The sequence below is a fragment of the Trichechus manatus genome, unplaced genomic scaffold, assembly GCF_000243295.1.
Source record: "Trichechus manatus latirostris isolate Lorelei unplaced genomic scaffold, TriManLat1.0 scaffold00111, whole genome shotgun sequence".
Classification (NCBI taxonomy): Eukaryota; Metazoa; Chordata; class Mammalia; order Sirenia; family Trichechidae; genus Trichechus; species Trichechus manatus.
In genome coordinates, this window is record NW_004444047.1 from 1,038,308 (window position 1) to 1,055,475 (window position 17,168).

The 17,168-nt window shown below is 45.2% G+C and overlaps 1 protein-coding gene across 4 annotated transcripts in view; it reads left to right on the forward strand.

Annotated features, from left to right (window-relative positions):
- Positions 1–9,278: 9,278 nt before the first annotated feature.
- KIAA0232 (KIAA0232 ortholog) overlaps positions 9,279–17,168 on the forward strand; it is a 37,700-nt gene continuing 29,810 nt past the window's right edge. For 3 of the 4 annotated variants that reach the window (XR_002825188.1, XM_023737967.1, XM_023737968.1), the window contains exons 1-2: positions 9,279–9,755; positions 11,636–12,134. Coding sequence is in view for 3 of the 4 variants with exons in the window: in XM_023737967.1 (XP_023593735.1) it covers positions 11,904–12,134 (231 nt within the window). In the remaining variant the exon portion in view is untranslated. Of the gene's footprint in view, positions 9,756–10,371; positions 12,135–17,168 lie in introns of those variants that run through there. The other variant, XM_004383497.2, reaches the window with a different exon arrangement.

Here is a 17,168-nt window from a genome sequence, read left to right on the forward strand (position 1 = left end):
AGCCAGAACTAAAACAATTTCCGAGGCCAACTCTTCAGACAGGGATTGGACTGGACTGTGGGACATAAAGTGATACACGTGAGGAGTGTGCCTTTTAGCTCAAGTAGATACAAGAGACTAAATGGGCAGCTTCTGTCTGGAGGTGAGATGGGAAGGCAGAGAGGGTTAGGAGCTGGTTGAATGGACATGGGGAATCAAGGGTGGAAAGGAGGAGTGTGCTGTCACAGAGCAATTAGAGTCACGTAACAATGTATGTATAAATTTTTGTATGGGAAAAAATAAATATTGTGTTTTAGGTGAAAGTTTACACAGCAAATAGATTTCCATTCAACAATTCATACACAGATTGTTCTGTGACATTAGTTACCATCCCCATAATGTGTCAGCACTCTCACAGTTTCTACACTGCCTGCCTGGTTTCCATCCATCCAGTTTCCCTGTCCCTCCTTGCCTTCTCATCTTTGCTTTTGTGTAAATGTTGACTATTTGGTCTCATACAATCAGTTGTTTAAAGGAACACATTCCTCACGGGTATTATTGTTTATTTTATAGGCCAAGAGTTTGAGTTTTGTTCTACTACAATTTTCTCTCATTCTAACTGGGACCTTCTATTGTGTCCCTGCTTTGAACGATCAGTAGTAGTAGCCGGGCACCATCTAGTTCTTCTGGTCTCAGGCTAGAAGAGGTTGTGGTTCACGCAAACCATTAGTCCTGTGAACTGATTTCTTCCTTGAGTCTTTGGTTTCTTTCACTCTCCTTTGCTCTATATGGGAAGAGACCAATAATTGTATCTTAGATGGCTACTTGTAAGCTTTTAAGGCCCCAGACACTACTCACCAAACTAGAATGGTAGAACATTATCTTTATGAACTAAGTTATGCCAGTTGACCCAGTTGTTCCAAAGGAATTCATTTTAATTTTAATTGGAGAATAGACACTTATCAGTTCATTTCTGATAACTTGGCTAGTAAAAATTCAATTTCTTCAGTTTTATGCAGTTCTTCCTGTTTGCATGGAAGGTACTGAGATCCCAGCTAGTTTTGTTGATTATAATATCTTACAAAGAAGACTGATTCGTATCCTAGGACTTGAACTGCTTCTAGAAGGGGGCAGAAAACTGCAGGTATTGTTGTCCATTTCTACATATTCTTTCAGATACCTGCAGTAAACAAGTTTATGTGGTCAGTTTTTACCCCTTGGTTCCTTTTGTCAGTGACAGAGTTCTAGTTTAGGTTGCAGATTCTCTATGGATTTTTTCTTCTAACCATAGATTGGCATTGAAGCCAGTCTACCTACTAAAAATAAACAATACCTTCTGTTCCAAATTGATGCACTGAGATCATGAAATAACAGGGAAGAATTATTTATAAATGCATAACTACCTTGTTACGTGTTTGTACTTGCTGGTTTACCAAGCAAATATTATTTAGGACAACGGTGAAAAATAGTAGAATCTAAAAGCCAGAATCTTAGTGTTTCAAACATCTGTTTTCTTTATTCTCTTTTCTGTGTTTTTCTATTTTTTGTTATATCTCACATCCTTTACTCCTTCCCTTTCAAGACGTTTCTTTGTGTGAAAACCCTGTAGACACCCAAAAGTGGATAATTATGAAAAGACAGTTGCAGATCATGCAGACCCTTGAGTGCGGAGTACTTTAACAAACTTACTGAGAAATTTGGAGTGAAGGAGGGCTGGTTAGAAAGGTGTAAGCTGCCGAAGTTCCACCCTAGGTCAAAGGGAGGTGTGGCAGCAGGCTTCAGAGGGAAGAAGCACCAGTTAGTTTGCTCAAGGACAAAGACCAAGGCCCACTAATACAGGCTCATAAATACGGAATGAACAAACCCGAGGGTCCTTGTCTTTGCATCACTAATACCACACCAGGACCTGATACACAGGAAGCCCCCAGTGTGTGTGTGTGTGTGTGCACATGTGTGAGAGAGAAAGAATGAGCTGGAGGCCCTGTAGGTGCAGAAGCTGACTAGAGTTGGGGTTTTTACCACAGCTGGTCCTGTGAATATTGTTTCATTTCCCAGTCCTCTCCTTTTCAGCATTTATTCCCCTCTGCGTAGATTTGGGACATGTCTCCGTCGGGTTCTGTAGAGAAATAGAACCAGTGAGATATACGTAGGTAGATGGATAGATAGAAAATTTACTTCGAGGGAATGACTAATGCGATTGTGGCAGCTGGCAAGTCCACAATCTGTAGGTCTGGCAGCAGGCTGGAGATGTCTGCAGGCTTGCATCCCAAGATCTGGTCAGGCAGTGGGAAGAGTGCAGAGTTGAGAGAGAGAGAGATCTGCCAAATATCTACTTATGGTCTGGAGGCAGACTACACACTAAGGAAACTCCCCTTTCAGCTGATTGGCTGATTACATTAGATTACATCGTGGAAGCTCATTACGTTCGTTACTTTACAGCAACTAGTCTAGCATTTGGCCAGAACACTGAGAATGGCCTACCTAAGTTGACACATAGAATTAGCCATCACAGGACGTTAGTTCAGCGTGGCTTTGAGCACCTGCCGAGGCCTAAGCGTTCTGCCCTGGAGTGCACAGCATGCGTCGCTTTTGGCCCTTGAGGACTTGAGCTCTGTGTGTGCAGTCGAGACCAGTGGGAATGGGTGTCCTCGTGAGGCAGAGGATGATGAGGACAGGGGATGCCCAGTGTCAGAGGAAGAGGGCAGGGAGCCCTAGGTGGTTAGAGAAGGTATCTTAGAAGAGGTAGGCAGGGTGGGCTTGTTGCTGTTGGGGTGTTCACGTTCCCGCCGTGCTCGTGCTTTGTGCGGCCTTTCTGCGTACACTTTGTTTTTATTGAATGGAGGATAACTCCTCTGCCTCTGACGGTCCGCGGTCAGCAGAAGGCTGCTTTCAGCCTTGTTAGGCTTTGGAGCTGTTGCTGTGAACTGTACGTTTACAGCCACCTAATCAAGAGCCCATGTCTTGCTCTGCTGCTCTGTCCCTCGGTGTAGTCACTAGGGTATTGCCAGTGTCCCTTCCCCCACTGCCCACCCTGTTGAGGTGAAGTAGGCTGCCAGACCTGCTCTGGCTCCAGGAGGGCTGGCAGAGCCCCACTGTGGCCAAGGCGCAGACTCCCTGGTTCTCTGCACCAGCAGGGCTCCAAGAGGGCTGGCAGAGCCCCTCTGTGGCCAAGGCACAGACTCCCTGGTTCTCTGCACCAGCAGGGCTCCAGGTGAGGCCATCTGCCTGTGTCCCTGAGAGAGCACCCTGCTGGTTCAGCATGGACGTGCGGCATGTGCAGGGCATAAACCTTTGTCTTAGTCTCTGAGGTTTGGGCGTGTGTGTTTCTGCAGCAAAACCCACCCCATCCTGGCTAAAAACCTTTCCTCCCACATGTGGTCTCTTGGCGCCCTTTCCGAGTATTCTCAGTTCTGTTTTTGCTTTGTCTGTGGGCTTCATCTTTTCTCATTCCATGCAGTCCATCTTCTTGGTGAAATCTGCTATGATCACATTCAGCTGCTGAACGTTGAGACCTGTCAAGCAGGAAGATTGGTATTGTCTCAGATCTCAGAAGACCTATGATTACCATCTTCTAGGTGTGAGGGATTGCGTCTTGTAAAGTCTGCAGGTACATGGCAAGGGGCAGATGAGCTCTGCTGGGCAGAACTGGTACGTCTTGGTTTAGCCTAGCTGTCATGGCTGGAGACAGTGAAAGCCAGCGTGGAAGTCTGGGTGAAGATAGAAATGCCCTGTATCTGCACTCACATGTGGCCATTGTGGCTGAGCAACCGATGTCATGGCAGTGGCTACCATGTGGGACGGTGCAGGGAGATCCTGGAACAGCATGGAGTGATAGAACGTGGGCGTGAAAGAGCAAAGTACAAGCATATATGTATATTATTGTCTTATATGTTGAAATAAGAAAACATTTTAAAGTGCTATGCAGAGGAGAAAACCGCTTGTAATAAGCACGCCAGAATGCTGACCCTGGCTGATAGCAGGGTGCTAAGATGACGTGTGTGCGCTTTTTCCTGTGTTCTTTAAAATACTTTTCAAACACACACACAAAAACCCTTTAATAGTAAGGTATGTATAGTAATAAACTCGAGCAGAAAAGAGAAGTGGTTGGGGCCTCGTGGAACCTTCAGCTGGGGAACACCCAGGCTGGCAGCAGGGCTAGGCTCCCCACGAGCCCCGCATCGTCCGTTTGCCCAGAAAAGCCCCACCTCTCACTGTCAACTGCCCGGTGCTCGGGGTGACCTGCCACACAGGCAGACTGAGGAAAGGTTCCACCAGTGGTAGTTACATACTCTGAGAAATAATTTTCATGTCTTCTGATAAAGCCTAAAAACATTTACAGTGGATTATGACAAAAGGAGAGAAATTCCTTAACATGTAAATGAAGTGGCCACGCCCGCTCTTCCAGAGCAGGAAAAAGCTGAGCAGGCAATGGTGTGTGGTCCTCAGCTTCAGGGCCACATGGCCCGGGCACCCCCGTGGCTGTCTGGCGGGGGGGGGGGGGGGGACGGTGGTGACTGAGACTGGAAGTATCTACCCACAGTCGCACATGTGGCATTGTGAAGGGCGTGAGAGAGGGCACCTGTGTCTTAGAACACTGTTACATAAAGGATGAGATTTTGGAAGATTAGTGAACTTCAAAACGACCCCTCCCTCCAAAAAAAAAAAAAAAACCCTTTATTAAATTACTCATTTGAAATTTGTGATGTTACTACGTTTTATTTCTTTGTTGAAAAAGGATTTGCTTATGCAATAACCTAAGTACTTGGATCTGTTTTCTTTTTCCTTAATCGACAAACCATTTGGAAGTAATTATGTTGCTCTGACAGCGTGCAGGATAGATTGTTAGGGAATCTGTGCTTTCTGTTTAAAATCCCCGGTATTCCTCTGGCCCTGGGTCTCACCGGAAACTGCACAGGCCCTGTACTTAAACTCAGTCCCAGGTTTCCTGGGGCCCGTCCTGGGGTGAGCAGGGCGGAAAGGGTTCCCCCCTCCTCACCACACTCCACTGCCAGCTAGATTACAATTGAGGATCATTTTCAGTCACCACTGGGGCTATTTTTAATCTTGGGGTCCTTAGAATGTCTTTGTACATTGTACACTAAGCAGCAGAAGGATCTCAACTGTTTGGGGAGAGTGGGGTTAAATGTCCACATTCCAAAACGAATATAGAATCAGGCAGCAGAGAATGCTCATTGTGCACTGACATCTGTGTTTATCCTCTCCTCATGCCTTGGGTTCTTTGTGGTGCCGTGTTTGCACTTTGAAGCAGAAAACTAAAGTGTACCTAATGAGGAAAAGCTTTAATATAATTGGAACTAGATATTATAAATGAATATGATTTCATGGTTTATTAATTTCTTAAGCGTTATGGGGACACTGAGCATTTTTTGTCCTAAAAGGCTAATATACTTCAAATAATAACTACTATTCTTCAGATAATCCTGTTAGCGAAGGAACCTGTAAGGTTAAGCAAATATAAACAGTTTAAGGGGGTAGTTTTTAACAATACCTTCCATTTATGTGACATTCTGTGTAATGCAAAGGCCACAAAATGCGTAGAAGACCTTCTCATTTGCTTGTAGGAGGTAGGCAGACCAAGTATTTGTATTTCTGTTTTACAGATGAGAAAACAAAAATTTCAAAGCGGGCCCAGCTATTAAGTAGCAGAGCTCGGACGGACTGTAAAACCCAGGTAGTAGGACTCTTCAGGAAGTGCACTGGCCGCTCTCCGATACCACTGCATAAACTGAGGAATACTCAAGTGTTATGCAAACTCTATCATGGGCCTTTAACTATGTTGTTTTTGTATCCTTAATAAAACCACTTAAAATTTAAAAAAGCAAAAGAAATTCTAACATACATGTAATTATCGTGGGACCTTTTAAACCACCGTTTTTACAGACTTATCTTTAGAATAAGGAGCCCTGGTGCCTCAGTGGTTAAGCGCTGGACAGGTCAGCGGTTTGCACCCATCAGCTGCTCCTTGGAAGAAAGATGTGGCAGTCTGCTTCCGCAAAGGTTACTGCCTTGGAAACGCTATGGAGCAGTTCTACTCTGTTCTGTGGGGTTGCTTATGAGTCCGAATAGACTTGACAGCAGTGGGTTTATCTTTAGGATGAACCCCTAGTTGCGCAAACAAATAAGCACTTAGCTGCTGACTGAAACTGAAAGACTGTGGTTGCAGGCCACCCAGAGGCGATTGGGCGGAAGAAAGGCCTGGTGATCTACTTCCAAAACCAGCCGTTAAAGACCCTGTGGGGCACAGTTCTGCGCTGACACACGTGGGGGCACCATGAGTTGGAATCATCTCAACAGCAACTGAGTTTTTTTTTTTTAATCTTTAGGATGATTTGGGTTAATTCTGTGTGGGAGAAAGATACCCAGGATACTTTGAAGGTCCTTTTGGGGTGGAGCTCTGGTTGCGCAGTGGTTAAAGAGCTTGGCTGCTAACCAAAAGGTCAACAGTTTGAATCCACCAGCCACTCCTTGGAAACCCTATGGGGCAGTTCTACGAGTCAGAATTGACTCGATAGCAACAGGTTTTGTTTTTTTTTTTCTTTTGAGGTAAACCTTTGAAGAAGACAACGTTAAAAAAAAATTTGTATATAATGGCGCTTTTTCCCTAATACAACTTTTGAGAATATAAGCTAGAATTAAATTTAACTTCATAATGACTAAATTTCATATTCAGAATGAAAAAAAAATATGAATAAACAGAGTTTGGGTCTTTGTGCCTGCTAGATTCTTGAACTTGCCAGGTGAATGAGAATGGGCTCGTCAGATCCCTGCATTATTTTGACCGCTAGTGGAAAATAGTTACTGGTGGATCACACCTGAAAGGAGTTTTCAGTGTTGTTAGTTGCTGTCATGGATTGAATTATGTCCCCAAAACATATGTATATCAATTTGGCTGGGCCATGATCCCCAGTATTTCTGCATCAGACTTTTACAGTGACATCTTTCACATTGTGAATTTTTAAGGCCTTTGTGTATTTAAATAATGAGAAAAAGAGTGTGTACTAAGTAGTTCACTGTGAAACTAATATTTTGGAGATTCTATGGGAAAGACAATTATGTGGATTTTTTTTTTTAAGGATATTATAAGCATCAGGGCAGTGACTGACCTCCAACCCCATAAGGGGGAAGGAGAACCAAGGTCAACCATGCAAGGCTGACTCCCATGAGGTGGAGGCCAGACAAGCCTCCTCTCTCCGCTATCTTTTATAATTCTGACACCAACCATCTCTCACACAGCACTCTGCTTCTCCTGGGTCTGATAATTCATTCAATGGCCACACACAACTCGCAGACCATACTCACAATTAGGAGTTTTATTAGGGAAGTAACAGGTTACAATTAAGGCTCGGGAACACTCAGGATACAGTTCTTTCTTCAGGACAGCCTCTTCCCAGCTGTACTGGGCATGCCTCTCCCTGGCCCTAGGCCTCTCCCCAAAGGCACTCGGCTTTCTCTCTCTGCGGGCCAGGAAGCCCACCGCGCTATCTTCTGCTCCTGAGTCTCTCCTGCCACCACTTCTCACTATCTTCAGGGTTACAGCTTGCTCGCTTGCTCTCTCGGTCTCCTGCTTCCAGGAGCTTCTCAGTGCAGGCATCCCTGGTCCAAAGGACGCGCTTTCTGCTCCTGGCTGTTCTTTGTTGGTGGTGGTAGGATTCTTTTCTCTACTCTGGGATTAGCTCTCTTTTGAGGCAAAACTGACCAGTCCCCTTGGTGGGTGACAATTACCTTGTCACACAGTCCCGCCCAATCACCTGGGTAGGGGTTGCAAGACCACGGCTAGAAAGGCCACACAAAAGTAATAAATTGCACTGCAGACGTTCTTTTTTTATTATTATTGTTTTTTGATTGTGCTTCAGGTGAAAGTTTACAGGGTAAATTGGTTTCTCATTAAAACAATTAATATACATACTGTTTTGTGACATTGGTTGTCACCTGTTCCCCTTCTGACTTTGGGTTCCCCATTTCCATTCATCCAGCTTTTCTGTCCCCTCTTGCCTTCTTGTACTTGCCTCTGGGCTGGTGTGCCCATTTAGTCTTGTATACACGGTTGATCTCTGTGTGTTACTGTTTTTTTATAGGCTTATCTAATCTTCGGCTGAAGGGTGAACCTCAGAAGTGACTTTAGTATCGAGTTAAAGTGTGTCTAGGGGCCATAGTCTTGGGGTTTCTCCAGTCTCTGTCACAGCAGTAAGTCTGATCTTTTTTTATGAGTTTGAATTTTGTTCTACATTTTTCTATAGCTCTGTCCGGGACCCACTATTGTGATCCTTGTCAGAGTAGTCGATGGTGGCAGCCAGGTATCATCTAGTTGTGCTGGACTCAGTCTGGTGGAGGCTGTAGTAGTTGTGGTCCATTAATCCCTTGGACGAATCTTTCCCTTGTGTCTTTGGTTCTCTTCATTCTCCCTTGCTGCAGATGGGGTGGGACCAGTAGATGTATCTTAGATGGCCACTTACAAGGACATTCTTCTGATATCCTTGCATTGTATACTTCTGATGTATATTGTTGGATTTAATGTCCTAAAATTTTGTTTAGAGATTTCACACCAATGTTTATGAAGGATATTGGTCTATAGTTTCCTTGTAATAACTTTGTCTGGTTTTGGTATCAGGCTGGCCTCTTAAAGTGATTTAGGAAGTATTCTCTGTACTTCAGTTTTCTGGAAGAGCTTGTATAGAATTGATATTATTTTTCTCTTAAATATTTGGTAGAATTCACCTTTAAAGCCATCCGGGCCTGGAGATTTCTTTGTGTGAAAATTTAAACTACAAATTCAGTTTCTTTTATACATATAGGACTCTTCAGGCTATCTTTTCTTCTTGACTGCCGACTCAGTGGCACCTAACAACAACAACACTGTTTTAACTGCATCTTATAAATTTTGATTTTATTTTTCATTTTCAATCAATTTGAAATAATTTCTAATTTCCTCTTTGATTTTTTTTTCTCTGCCCTGTTGATTATCTAGAAATATGTTCTTTTAGAATCCAAATATTTGGGGATTTTTTTCAGACATCGTTCGGTTATTAATTTGTAATTTAATTCTATATGATCCGAGAACATACCTTGTATGACTTGAATCCTTTTAAGTTTGTTGAGACTTCTTTATGGCCTAGAATATTGTCTTGATAAATGGTTCATGTGCACTTGAAAAGAATGCATATTCTGCAGCTTTTGGGTGGAGTGTTCTATCAAAGTCAACTAGGTCAAATTGGTTGATAATGTTTGATTCTTCTGTATCCTTACTGTTTTTTTTTTTTTTCAATCTACTCATTCTTTCAGTTTTTGAGATAGACAGTGAACTCTTCTAGTATAATTGTGGATTTGTCTGTTTTTCCTTGCGGTTCTGTCAGTTTTTGCTGCATGTATTTTGACACTGTTGTGAGGTATGTAACATTTAGTCTCTTGATCAATTGACCCCTTTATCACTGTGACGTGACCTCTTGCTCTGAAGTCTGCTTTGTCGGATACTGATACAGCCCCTGCAGCTTCCTTTGCGCCAGTGTTCACGGCGTGTCTTCTCTCACCCTTTCACATTGAACTTTTTTGTCTTTTTTTTTTTAGGTTTTAACGGAGAGAAGTTTATTTCCTCACAGTAAAGTAGGCTAAAAGTCCAAATTCAGGGCGTCAGCTCCAGGGGAAGGCTTCTTCTCTCTGTCGGCCTTCTTCTCTGCGGTGTTCCCCTGGGCTAGCAGCTTCTCTGCGCGGGGACCCCGGTCCAAAGGACGCGCTCTGCTCCTGGCACTGCTTTCTTGATGGTATGAGGTCCCTCCTTGTGTCTTATTTTTAAAGTGAACTTTTGTAGGCAGTATGTGATTGGGTCTTGCTGTTTTAAAGCCCAGTTTGGTTATCTCTTTCAATTGGGGTGTTTAGACCATTTACATTTATTTAGATTTAGGATTAAATCTTTAACGTTTTGGTGTTTGTTTTCTTTGTTACATCTGTTCTTAGTTCTCTTTTTCCTTTATTTTGGATTTTTTAAAAAATTCCATTTTAGCTCCTTGCTGTCTTATTATTCATAACTCTGTAACTAGCATTTATAGCATACATCTTTATCTTATCACAGTCTACCATTTCACCAATGTGATCGGTTGATCTGCTTCAAATGACGCCTTGGAATCAAGTGTCCTGCTTGTTGGTGATCTGTACCCTAACACCCAGACAGATTAAATGGTCACCTGGAAAATTGCTGAGAGTTACAGAAAATCTTTGCTTTCATTTATCTAATTTCCCTAATTCAGAATCTATAGGATGGTAGAGAGGAGTTTGGAAAACAGCCGAGTGTATATTGTAGCTGGCGTTGAGGTGGCTCTGACTCACGGCGACCTCACGTACGCACAGTGAGACGTGGCCAGCCTGCACCGTCTTCCCAGGAGCTGGTGTGTTTGAGACCGTTGTTTTGTCTGGGTCAGTCTGTCGCACTGAGGGCTTCCCTGGTTTTCGCTGACCTTGTACTTTACCAACCATGATGTTCTTTTCCAGCAAGTGGCCTGTAGTGCCACGTTAGTCTAGTGACTTAGTCTTATGTAAAGATTTTTTTTCTATTTTTAATGTTCATAAAATTAACTGTGTAGTTATAGATGAAGTGTAAGAAAGTGAGTCTTGAATCTTTGGGGAGGAGATTTTGTCTTTCTGACTTGATGCTTTTACGAACGAGAATTATTTATACTTTGAAAGTCGCTTTTGGTAGCTCTTATCGTCTGCTAGCATTCATGCAGAAGTTGAGCCGTGAGACTGACTTCTCGCTGTGTTTCGTTTCCTGGTGGTATACGTTAATCGAAACGCTACCATAAAGAATATTAGGATTTGTTAAAGGCATCATTAGGTGAGTTTGACACTGAGGGAATGATAGTTTAGGGGGGAAGCTGTTAAATTAGAAAGGTGTAATCATCACGTCAGAGCCCTGGTGGCGCAGTGGTTAAGAGCTTGGCCGCTGACCAGAAGGTCGGCAGTTTGAATCCACCAGCTGCTCCTTGGAAGCCCCATGGGGCAGTTCTGCTCTGTCCTGTAGGTCACTATGAGTCAGAATTGAGTGGACAGCAATGGGTTTGGTTTTTGTTAATCAGCAAGTTTACCTAGGTGTGTAAGAAGAAAACTTACAGCAGATGTCACGGTATAGCCTGGTATAGCTGTAAAACAAATGCATATTTCACCTTAACTTCCATGAAATAAGTGATGACCAGCCCTAAAGTTTTTAGCCATTGGAAATAATTGAGTACCTGTAGAAAACGTCAAGGATTAAGTTTTTACCAATATTACAATGAAATTACTTTTCAACTGCTTATTGATGTTATACTTAAACATGGACTAGTGAGCTGTCACCAGGTAAATTCTTTCGCATTACAGATAGACAACATTTTGCTAGTCCATTCGTTCTCTGAGATGGCAAAATAGATAGTGGTATAATTGAACACAGGGAGGAGAACTTCAGTTTCTGATTTTTCCTTTCTTTTCGGCATTGTTAAGCTTTTAAAATGCCACCACTTAGTTTTAAATTTGATCACAGGGAAAATCAATGTTCTAAGATGACTAAGACATTTTTAAAAAGAGGAACAGTTCATTTGGATTTTATTTCATATTTTACATAGGTAATTTGTGTCTGTACATACACACACCTTTTTTTCTCTCATTCTTGTAGGTTCTGCCGGAGACGCCATTTGGCCTCGATGTGAAGTTAAAGGAGGAAATCACACCCATCTGCGTGCTGCTCTCGGGATGCTGACCCACTGGTCCTGCCTGAAGAGGGACATCCTGCTCTAGATGCCGACTGCCAGCAAAAACACAGGCTCCTGCTGGAATGCCAGGCAGCTCTCCTTCCCCCTGGAGTGAAGACCCCCTCCAGACTTGAACAGAACATCCGCTGCAGAAGATGCTTCACGCCGCGCGGCTGACAGCAACCTAAGCCCATGCGCCCCGTCCTCACCGTCGTCGTGGCTGGTCTGCCACCTGGAAGCGCTTCCAGCTCTCACCCCGGCCCTGGGTCTGTCTCTGAAATGTCTCTGCTTCACGCCTTGGGTCCCGTGCAGACCTGGCTGGGACAGGAGCTCGAGAAGTGTGGCATCGATGCTGTGATTTACACTCGGTACGTCCTCAGTCTGCTGCTCCAGGACAGCTATGACTACGACCTGCAGGAACAGGTGCGTGCTGTCGCGTCTTGGGAGGACTGATGATGGTGTCCGTGTGTGCCGCCTTCTTGAAAGGGCACCTCAGTGCTGTGGGACAGGGACGTGTGGCCTGTAGCCTGCCCAGGTCCACAGCTTTTCTTCAGTCAGTAGTGACGAGTACGGAAATGGCACCAGCGTGAGGATCAGCTGTGTGGCTAGCACACTGTTGAATGCCGCTCTTTGCTTCCTGTTAGACTTTCTCAGAGGAGCCCTGGTGGCGCAGTCGTTCTGCACTTGGCTGCTAACTGAAAGGTGGTTGGAACCCACCAGCAGCTCCACAGGAGAAGGATGTGGCAGCCTGCTTCCGTAAAGATGACAGCGTTGGCAGTACCGTGGGGGCAGTTCTGCTCTGTCCTGCGGGGTCGCCGGGTCGGGGTCGACTCGACGGCACACGACACAGACTTTCTCGGTGAAGGAAGCAGTGTGCTGGTTACGTTTCAGCACAGACCTTTGAGTAGTACTCTTCTAGAATGTTGATTTCTGCTATTTAGGAAGATCACCCATCATGATGAGTTTGTTTAATTATTACTGTGGTGAAGGATGTAACAAAGCATTTAGAGTTCCGCCATTTTCTGCGCACAGCCCACAGTGATGTCGTCTTCACCTTGCACAGCCGTCGTCACTGGTCATTTTCACGTTTTCCCATCACCGCTTACAGGAACTCACAGCTCCTTAAGCAGTAACTCCCCGTTTTTCCCTCCCATCTACCCCGATACCACTAAACTACTTTCTGTCTCTGTGTTCGCCTAGCCTGTTGTCCTTAGATGCCGTGGAGCCGGTGCCGACGCATAGCAACCCTGTGTGTGACAGAACGCGACGCTGCCTGGTCTGCATATGTCACACGAGTGGGGTGACACGACATTTGTCCTTTTGCGTCTGGCTCCTTTCACTCAGCGTGATGTTTTCAGGGTTCACCCATGTGGTGGCGCGTATCAGGACTTCGTTTCTCTTTATGGCGGAGTCATCTGTTGTGTGGATGGACCACACTTGGTGTATTCGTTCTTCTGTTGATGGACACTTTTGGCTGTTGTGGACAGTGCTGTGGTGGACATTGACGTACCTCTGTCTGTTGCTCTCAAGTGTTGTGGGCACATAGCTGAGACCAGGCATTTTCATTATGTCTGTTTTGTCTTACCTGCAAGAATGATAGGTGCCCTGGTGGTGCAGTGGTTAAGTGCTCAGCTGTTAACCAAAAGGTCAGTAGTTCAAACCCACCAGCTGCTCCGTGGGAGAAAGGTGTGGCAGTCTGGTTACGCAAAGATGTACAGCCTTGGAAACACTGTGGGGCGGTTCTCCTCTGTCCTGTAGGGTTGCTGAGTCGGAATCCACTCAGTGGCAGTGGTTTTGGGTTAGGCAAGAATGATGTTAAATTGCTTATTGATTAAAGTGTGCATTACAAATCAGCCGACTCAGATTCAGTCAAACAGATAACTTTGTCCTAAGTCTCTGCAGACCACCTTGTCAGCCACCGCCTTGTCGGTCAGCCAGAACACATTTTATCTGACTTAGGTGCTGAGTTTCAAGTGAGGAGCTAGTCACATCTAGGCTCTTTTCAAGAGGAGATGCTGGTGGTGAGACGCAGTGTCTGACCTGCCAGCAGGGTCTCACGCGCGGCCAGCCGGCTCCGGGCTCCTCCACGTGCACATTCCACGTCAGATCCTTCCTTTGAATGGACCCTTTGGTGGGAAGAGGGCGTATTCTGTGGGCATGTTTTGTTGTCGTTGTTGTTGTCTTAAACCGTTGTTGTTACCACTGAAAGCAAAGTTTCATTGACAGAAGAAGCTGGCTTTGTTCCCCCAAACCACAAGAAAGCCTCAGAGTCCTGTGAACACATACGGAGGATCTCAGAGATGCCTAGCGTCCCGCCTGTCAGTTACCAAGCCTGTTTTCTCATTGCCGACATTCCTCATCACCTCCAGCTGGTGCTACTGCATTTCCTTGCTTCCACGTCGCTTACTGTCCGTGGCTGGTGGGAACTAGGTAAAGTGCGGTTTTGAGGGGATTGGCTTAAACCTAAAAATGAGAAAATGTGTTGTTGTGGTGGTCAGTCCAGAAAACCAAACCAAACCCGTTGCCATCGAGTCAATTCCAACCCATAGAGACCCTAGAGGACAGAGTAGAATGGCCTCATAGGGTTTCCAAGGAGCAGTTGGTGGATAAGAACTGTCAAACTTTCGGTTAGCAGCCGAGCTCTTAATTGCTGCACCACCAGGGTTCCAGGTGGTGGTATTCCGTGTAATTTTATTACCAAGGCTCCACTATTTAACATCATCTTTACAGTAATTGTAAAATACACATCTTTTGGGGGGAGGGGCAAGTAAAATGTTGAATCCACAAGTGTGGAAGAGTTTTTATTTCCTGGTATGAGGAAGATACTTCTCATACGTCAAATACATAGTACTTTAGTTATAAACGTCCTCGTAGGGAATGTTAATAAGACTCATCGTTTCTTAGAGCTGTAATGTTAGCAGTGTCAGCCTAGAATGCTGAATCGGTGCCAGTAAATATATTTACCACAAAGTATGCACGTGCTGCTGCTGTTCTTTGTTAGGTACTTTAGCTACTCGACGTTCACTAGCAAGTTTCAGAGTGTCTTCTGACATCCGTTTGGTCTTTCTTTCCCGTCTTTTTAATGACCTCTTGCTTTCTTCATGTCTGACGTCCTTGATGTCGTCCCCCGACTCATCTGGTCTTTGGTCATTAGTGTTCAGTGAGTCAAATCTATTGTTATAAGATGGTCCCTAAATTCAGGTGGAATATACTCAAGGTTGCATTTTGGCTCTCGTGGACTTGTTTTAATTTTCTTCAGCTTCAAGTTGAAATTACATATGCGCGTTTGACGGTCTGTTTTGTAGTCTGCCCCAGCCTTGTTCTGACTGATGATATTGAGCTTCTCCATCATCTCTTTCCATAGACGTAGTCAGTTTGATTCCCGTGTCTTCTATCTGGTGTGGTCTGTGTGCGTAGTCGCCGTTTGTATTGTTGAAAAAAGATACTTGCAATGAAGAAGTTGTTGGCCTTGTAAAATTCTACCATGCGATCTCTGGCATCGTTTCTATCACCGAGACCATGTTTTCCAAGTGCCGATCCTTCATGGTTTCCACCTTCCGCCCTAGGTGGCAGCGGTGGGGGCGGCGGCGGTGGGGGCGGCGGCGGTGGGGGCGGCGGCGGTGGGGGTGGGAGGGGAGCGTACAGCTGTCTGAGTCCTAGGGCTGCTCTATCAGAGTACCACAAACTGGGGGCTTCAGACAACAGGAGCTTCTTCACTCGCAGTTAAGAAGGCCAGAAGTCAGAAAGCAAGGTGTCGGCAGGGCCGTGCTCCCTCTGGAAGCTCTAGGGAGGACACTTCCTTGTCTCGTCAGCTCTGGTGGCCCCGGGCATCCTTTGGCTTGTGGCAGCATGACTCCAGTCTCTGCTTCGTCTTCATGTGGCGTCTTTCCCGTGTCTGTGCCTCTGTGTCTCTTCTCTTGTGAGGACACCAGTCGTATTGGATGTGTAGCATCTTGCTCGTTGAGGGTACTCAAATGTTTTTTGCAAGAGGGAAGGGAACATCTAAAAGAATAAGAGAAGACTGCTTTCCTTTCTCTTACCTTCGGGTCTTGTTTCCATTGAGAAGGAAGGGTTTATCTGAGATGGCTGTGTTCGCTAGAGGTAGAGTGTCTCTGGGAGGCAGTCGTGGGGGAGAAGGGCATAATTCACTCTGATAACACTGTGCAGTCTGAATGTCAGCTCATCAGTAGTTCTTCACTCTACCCCCTCTTCTCTGTCCCCTTTCCCAGACTTACTGCCGTCATCTTTCTTCCTCTCCACCTCAGCCTGGGGCTCCCCCACTGCAGCCTGCAGGCCAGGTCTGGGCCAGCACCTGTTGTGTACGGCCCGCAAGCTAAGAGCGGCTTTGACGATTATCAATGCATGAAAAAAATTGAAGAAGAATGTTTTGTGGCACATATAAACTATATGAAATTTAAATGTCAGTGTCTGTAGATAAAGTTTTATTGGTGCACAGCCCCGCTCCTTTGCACATGTAGTGTCTCTGGTTGCTCTCACGTGACCTCGGCAGAGTTGTGTAGTGGCCATGAAGTCCGTGTGCTGCATATCATTGCTTCACAGTGAGGCCGTGTGACTTGACAGCGTTTCCAGTGCCACATGTGCAGGGCACTGGAACATTTTATTGTATTACCGGTGCAAACCCATCATATAAAACAAGAAGAGAAAAGTAGGCTTCAGCTCTCACGTGTAAGGCACAGTAGAGTGTGGATTACTTTGTTGTAAATTAGGTGAATATGGTCAACATTACCAGACCAAACACTCATAACAGCATTTCCAATGCCCAGGAAAGCAACAGACAGACTTGAAAATGAGGCTGCATCCAAAGTAAGTTCCTGAGTGGCTCGTGTGCTAGCCAGACAAGCTGGTGAGTTGATGAAATCGGTGTGAGTGCAGCAGCTGAAGCAATGCGTCAAGTGTCCTCGAGACTGTTAGCCTTTTGGTGAGAACAGCTCTCAGAGTTGAAGACCCTGGAAGCAGCGTCAGTTGTCACTTAAAACACCAGGCAGATGGTTTGAGGGGTTTGTCTCTGCTCTTGATGAGGTGACAGATGTTACTGAAACCACTCTGGGGTACTTGTTTATTTGAGGAGGCAGTGCAGGGTTTGAAGCCTCTTTGAGTAGCCCCTGTGGAACAACCATGGCAGTTGAAATCCACCAGCAGCTCTGTGGGAGAAAGATGTGGCACTTTGCTTCCGTAAAGATTGTTGTTGTTAGGTGCCATCGAGTTCGTTCTGACTCATAGTGACCTCATGTACAACAGAACAAAATACTGCCCGGTAATGTGCTGTCCTCACAATCGTTGCTATGCTTGAGCTTGTTGTTGCAGCCACTGTGTCCATCGCATTGAGGGTCTTCCTCTGTTTTGCTGACCCTCTACTTTACCAAGCGTGATGTCCTTCTCCAGGGACTGGTCCCTCCTGGTAACATGTCCAAAGTATGTGAGACGTAGTCTCACTAT